Source organism: Anoplolepis gracilipes, unplaced genomic scaffold, assembly GCF_047496725.1.
Source record: "Anoplolepis gracilipes unplaced genomic scaffold, ASM4749672v1 Contig22, whole genome shotgun sequence".
In the NCBI taxonomy this organism is placed as follows: domain Eukaryota; kingdom Metazoa; phylum Arthropoda; class Insecta; order Hymenoptera; family Formicidae; genus Anoplolepis; species Anoplolepis gracilipes.
Window position 1 is genome coordinate 189,443 of NW_027328675.1, and position 6,864 is coordinate 196,306.

At 39.0% G+C, this 6,864-nt stretch overlaps 1 protein-coding gene across 1 annotated transcript; it reads right to left on the reverse strand.

The window, feature by feature from the left end:
• Window positions 1-526: 526 nt before the first annotated feature.
• On the reverse strand, window positions 527-1,618 carry LOC140675949 (uncharacterized). The gene is made up of 2 exons (XM_072910541.1): window positions 1,577-1,618; window positions 527-1,504 (listed from the first exon to the last, which is right to left on the reverse strand). The coding sequence occupies exons 1-2, from the start codon at window positions 1,616-1,618 to the stop codon at window positions 527-529; spliced, it is 1,020 nt and encodes a 339-aa protein (XP_072766642.1).
• Window positions 1,619-6,864: the final 5,246 nt, after the last annotated feature.

Here is a 6,864-nt window from a genome sequence, read left to right on the forward strand (position 1 = left end):
TACGCGCGTGCTAATAACAAGTACATGCAGTCGTATGACTCATCAAAACCATCAACGTACTTGATGTATTTCGATGTTAATAATTTATACGGATGGGCAATGTGTCAACCATTGCCCTATGCCGATTTTCAGTGGGTCGATAATGTTTTCAATTTTGATATATCATCGATCGCGCTCGATTCGTCTACAGGCTACATCCTCGAAGTCGATCTCGAGTATTCGCAACATCTTCACGATTCACACATTGACCTACTGTTGTTTTTCTTTTCTTGCATGTTTGATCGTGGCATATTTCATAATAATGTAAAAGTTCATGTATAATTCTTTATGTATCTTTTCCTGAGTCAACCTTGCGTCAAAGCCGGCGCTAGTCAGACACAGAGCGTTATCTCGCACATACGTTTTTAGTAATCCGTTCCATTCATAGTATGCATTATTCGACATACCGAGCAATACTCCAAATTTATTAATTGACATTTCAATACGAAATGTTTTGACAGAATGACTAGTATCGTCAACATGTTGTTTAATTTATAATAAGACCCGCCTCGCGAAGCTCTTCGATAATTGACATGATTTCATTGCCGTGAGCATTGTTACCTGCTCGACGCGAAGTTTCCAGCAGCCGCAAACGATCTACCAATTCGTTGGGATCGTTCCAATGCACGTATTCAATTTTATTCTCACTCAGTGTCATAGTGCGTGGTAGGTTTATACCTTTCCCAATTTTTCTTTTGATAGGAAGTAATGAAGCGATTATATATTTATATTTGTATCCTTTGTTACCTAATACTGGATTACGCACATTACTATCACGTCTATGCGCGTTTGTTGCCAGTAATATACTTTTATATTTATGCATATCGTTCTCTGTATATACAGCATCGTCGGGAATTCTCTTAAAAATTAATTCATAGAGACCCGGCGTCCCCGCATATTTCATTCCATTGATGATTATATTATCATTCTTATCCACTTCGAAATGTTTATCGCCGAGCATCATTCCTTCATCGGAAAATTTAACACCGTATATGTAATCCATCTCGTTATTTACATCTTGGCCTAAAATTGCTCCGATATATCTTTGTCCGAGCGGACCAAGATGTTCTCGCAACATATTCAGACCTTCGGATGTTTGTAATTGACGTTGAACCGACGTCACAACCGCTTCGGGTGTGGTCTCAAAAATTTCTTCGACGGAAGGAAACGAGATTATTTGAGGTTGTTGTACAGCTTTTATCGGAGTCGATTGTTTCATTCGCTTTGATTGATTTGGTGTAGAAGTTATCAATGAATCGTTTGATCGTTTCCGTCCCCCATTTGATATTTTTTCATAAGTTAGTGAAATGTTTGATCGTTTCTGCTTTATGCTCTCTTGTTCTTCTCTGGGTATACCAAACGACTCCACTTTCGATGCATCAGATTCTACATCGATGGTATTCTCAACAATTTGTTTTAGAGGTTCAGCGATTGGCTTAAAATGTCTCTCCAAAGCGACGTCTTCCTCAATTTTACCAGTTTTTAAAGCGTGATATTTTTTGCGAATTGATTCGCTCGTTTTTGCAATCTTTCTCACAATCTTTTCACGTTCATCATCAGCATCATTGTTGTTTATCATGATGAATATTTTGTAGACGTTGTTAGACTGATGTGTCGACAGCGACTAACCTCTCTACGGTATCGCAAATTCATTAAATCCTTTTCTATATCGTTCATTGGTCAGCGAGCTGTCTTTATCAATAACTACGAATCCATATTGTGCTGCCAGCATTTCTGGCATAATGCGTGAAAATCGTTGTATGACATGTCAGTATTTACATGATCGTTGTACACATGTTTCAGGTTTGTACTATCCTGTTGAAATAAAATCAACAGATTCGCATTGTCGCGTATAAGATGCTTGGGTATCTTGGCATACGTTTGATAAAGATAGAAACAGTCGACGCTCGAGTGTCGACCCATTGCAAAGTACTCTCTTATCGTATCTTGTTTATCGCACGCCACCTCATCAAAGATAAAAATGGAATTCAGAAGCGCCTCGCTTGAAGCAACGACTTCACTATTATTAGAGAATGTGAAATAACCAATTTCGTCTATCGGTGTCAATAAATTTTCCAAATATTGATATTCCTGGATATCAGTTTTGCGGACCGGGAACTCGTTTAAAAGAACGATTGGCTAGAGGCGATCAAGGTATCAATCCATTGGACGCTGCGTGTCGCGACCACGATATAGCTTACTCGCGAAGCAACGACCTCGGCGAACGACACGTTGCGGATCGTATACTAGCTGTGAAGGCGCAGGAACGTATTACCGCGAGGGATTCGACTCTTGGTGAAAGAGCGGCTGCTACGGCTGTTTGGACGGCCATGAAGGCAAAAACGAAATTTGGTATGGGAATGAAGATGAAAAAATCACCGAAAAAGAAAAAGATGTTAAAAAAACGAATACTTCCAGTAGCGAAACATGGCGGTATTTTACCGATTTTACCATTGTTGGGAGTAGTCGGTTCTTTGGCTGGTGGAGCAGCGGGAATCGCAAAGGCTGTAAACGATAGCAAGGCTGCGCAACGCCAATTCGAAGAAATGCAACGTCACAATCGTGCTATGGAAGGTCGTGGACTTTATCTCGCTCCATACAAGCGTGGACAGGGGTTCTCAACGACTGCTAAGAAAAAAAAACATTAAAAATGCCTGCGGGTGTAACAACTAATGTACAATTGGAACAACTTGCAAGACGTATGCATATACCGTTCTTTAGAGGCGTTTTCATGCGCAATAATTTACCGATAAGCGGCGTGCGACGAAACGAGAGCTGCATTGTCAATTTGGATGACGTTGAGGATCCTGGTACTCATTGGGTAGCATACGCAAAGAGGGGAGATAATGTTGTGTATTTTGACAGTTTTGGAAATCTTCGACCGCCCGAGGAATTGGTGCAATATTTTGGACAGAATGTAACAAAAATTGAATACAATCATGCGTCTTATCAAAATTATAATCAGAGTATTTGCGGACAATTGTGTCAACAATTTCTTCAAACGATTAAATTTAAAGCCTAACACTCTACTGTCGTGACTCAGTATTCGACATGTCACTGACACTTACGTTGACTGGTAAGAGTAGCGTTCTTGCCGTAAGCTACTTTCCAGCCATAGATTTGAACAATGATGATTATGAACTTGGTTTAACGGATTTGAAACTTATCATACGATACCGAACGTGAATTCCTCGAATAATAAATTTTACTTTGACAACGACGACAAGGAAATTACGATTCCTGAAGGATCGTACGAATTGCATGGTATAAATGAATATCTAACGCATGCAATTTTACAATACGATTCCCACAACATTGTTAATAACAATGATGAGAAATATCCAATAGTGATTTGCGCTAATCATAATACGTTGAAAAGTGAAATTAAATGCATATACAGAATAAATTTTAATAAGCCCAACAACATAGGATCGTTGTTGGGATTCTCGAATCGTGTATTGCAACCGCGGAAATGGTACGAATCAGATGTGCCGATAAATATTATTAACATAAACATTATTCGTATAGAATGCAGTGTGACTTCTGGTGCATATAGCAATAGTAAGCGCGTACACACGATACATGAATTTTCTCCGAGCGTACCACCGGGATATCGGAAACGCCCGCGCAAATCATTTATCTACCGATCGTCGTGCGAAGCATTACTGATTTAACGATTCGTGTTGTGGATCAGGAGGGTCGATTGCTCGATTTTCGAGGAGAGGAAATTACCGTACGATTGCACGTACGACGACGTCAAAAATAGTATGCTCGTGTTGAATGAAACGGAGCACGCGAGAGACATCTTTACGAGGGACAATACTTTTGCGAGGAGACGAGCGGTGTCTGGTGACAATAATCAGGTGTCTGGTTACGCTAAAAAAAAGCTCAGCGCGTTGAATCGTGAATTTTTAAAGTCTTTGGGATTTGTCGTACGAAATAATTGAAAAAATAATTGACATTTTGAACATTTTTGAAACGAACTGATCTTTGACGACCGTATAGTAAAGATTGAAACTCATACGTACAATCCATACGCAAATACAACACTTGGATATAGCGATGAAATACGGATACCTATACAGCATCAGGATTTGTACACGTTACCGTGCGAAAACTTCCTTTACGTCGAAGGAAAATTGACGATAAGAAAAAAGGATGAACTAATGATATTGGGAAATAATTGCGTTGCATTCATGTTTGATGAACTTCGATATGAACTCAACGGTGTGGAAATTGATCGCAACAGAAACGTTGGAATAACTTGCACGATTAAAAACTACATTTCCTTTTCACATGAGAGAAGTAAAATCTTGCACAATGCTGCGTGGAATATAGTTGAAAATAATGGTGCTGAAGGTTACTTCAATTTTTGCGTGCCGCTCAACATGTTGCTTGGATTTTGCGAGGATTATAAGCGCGTTGTAATTAACGCTCGTCATGAATTGATTTTAATACGTTCACGCAACGACTACAATTGTCTATTTGGAGCTCAGGCTGCTGAAGCTGAGATTGAATTACACAAAATACAATGGCGTATGCCTCACGTAATATTGAGCGAAATTAGTAAACTGTCCTTGCTACGAGCGTTGGAGAGCGGTAGATACTTGAACATGAGTTTCCGCTCGTGGGATCTATACGAATTTCCTATGCTACACAGTACGACTAAGCATTCGTGGACTGTGAAAACTGCCTCTCAGCTGGAGAAACCGCGATACGTAATCTTTGCACTACAGACTAATAGAAAAAATGTCGCGTCGAAAGATATTACCAAATTTGATGACTGCAAATTGACAAACGTTAAACTCTATCTGAACTCTGATTTTTATCCGTATGATGATTTAAATTTTGATAAAAAGAGATACGCTATCCTATTCGACATGTATGCGCGTTTTCGTAAATCTCATTACGGATGCAATAATGATAATGTATTATTTACCATGGCAAAATTTCTAGAGTGCGGTCCTCTCACAGTCATTGACTGCTCGCGACAAAACGAGTCTGTCAAAAATGCTACCGTGGACGTAAGAATAGAATTTGAATGTAAGTTAGATGTACCCGCAAATACTACCGCATATTGCCTCATCTTGCACGATCGCATTGTCGAATATAACCCGTTGCCAAATGTTGTCCGTAAAATTACATGAATCAGGAATAATCCCCTCCAATGTTATAACATTATAACATTATAAAACTGGCGATACTCGATGATCGACATTAGTTGTCCGTCATAGTTCTCACCAATATCATTTCATTATGGTTGTGCCAACGTTTGTGGATCTCCAAGGATTTATCGTTGGAGGAAAGTTTATCGTGAAAGAAATTGCGATTCTGACAAAGGGCTCTGTACTCTCTCATTATATTTTTACGAGTCTTACACCATTCCGTTTGCTCACGAGATCTGAGAGATCTCAAGTTGCATGGTTGATTGGAAAACATCACAATCTGCAATGGGAAGATGGAAACATTCCGTACTACAGAGCCAAACGTTTAATCACTGACGCCGTGACGTTGAAAGATGCATCTTCTCGAGTGTAAAAGGACATGGAAAACGAGAATGGTTGGCAAATTTACTGGAAGACGATGAGAGAATCGGTCTTATTATCGAGACATTGGATAACGACTATGATGACGTTCCTGCTTTAGATAAATTAGATGCTACTCTGCGTTGCGATAGACATGTACGAAATTGTGCTTTACAAAATGTATTTAAATTATTCAATTGGTCGAATCATCATCATAAAGGTTCGATCAATCCATATTTATAATAAACTATTGTTACAATACATGTGTGTTATCTTTTTTATCCTCTCCTTGTAGCATGTATTATATTACAGTACGTGATGCATTTTTCTATTAGTCTGCATTTTAGCAGACAATGGGCGTGGAATATTTGACATCTTTAAACGCGAAAAAATATTAAAATTCATGTCGTTCATGGTTCGCTTGAGGTTGATCGACGTTCGTTTGATGTTGATCGACGTTCGTTTGATGTACGATAGATGTTCGTTTGATGTTGATCGACGTTCGTTTGATGTACGATAGATGTTCATCGCGGTTCGATAGATGTTCGTTTGATGTATGATAGTGGTTCGATAGTGGTTCGATAGATGTTCGTTTGATGTTCGATAGATGTTCGTTTGATGTACGATAGTGGTTCGATAGATATTTGTTTGATGTGGTTGGATCAATCTGTAGCAAGTATTATATCTCTTAGCCATGTATACATCTGTGTGGTGAATATTATATTTCATGGTGCAGCTGCATCTGGTATTATATTTCAAGTCAGGATATTAAGATATTTATTTGATGTATAATAAGGTTTAAACATGTTTAGATCGATGTTAATCAATGTTTAGATCCATGTTGATCAATGTTTCAATAGATGTCTGATGCTTATTTGATTGTGTCGCTATTTAATTATAATTATAATTATCTGTATGAATGCTATGTGGAGCGACAGTCCGCGTCAGCTTTTAATTTTTTTTTGTCAGCTGTGAAGAGTAAGCATTTGTTGCTAACTCTTATGTCATGCAGATCCCCTACTCATTTTTTTACCGAGACGTTACCTAACTCTCGCTGGAACTAGCATAAAGTATCTGACTGTGATCCTGTGAGTTGATTTGTGAAGTGCAGTTTATTTTATAAAGATTTAAAAAATGTCGCAAGTTATGGCATTTCTTGACGCGATGTTCGAGACGGGGTACCGTCGCCTTTGGCTTTCCGAAGGGGTTGGCAGGCGAAGCCACCGCCGTGCACTTCGCTGGGTTAAAAATTTGGCTCGCAACCTATTCCGAGCATTGTTGGATGTACTGTTCGAGGATG

Coding starts and splice junctions, on each gene's coding strand:
- LOC140675949 (XM_072910541.1), bottom strand. CDS start 1,618: ATGATAAACAACAATGATGCTGATGATGAACGTGAAAAGATT. Junction 1,505..1,576: donor ATGATGAACGTGAAAAGATT/GTGAGAAAGATT, acceptor GGTAAAATTGAG/GAAGACGTCGCTTTGGAGAG.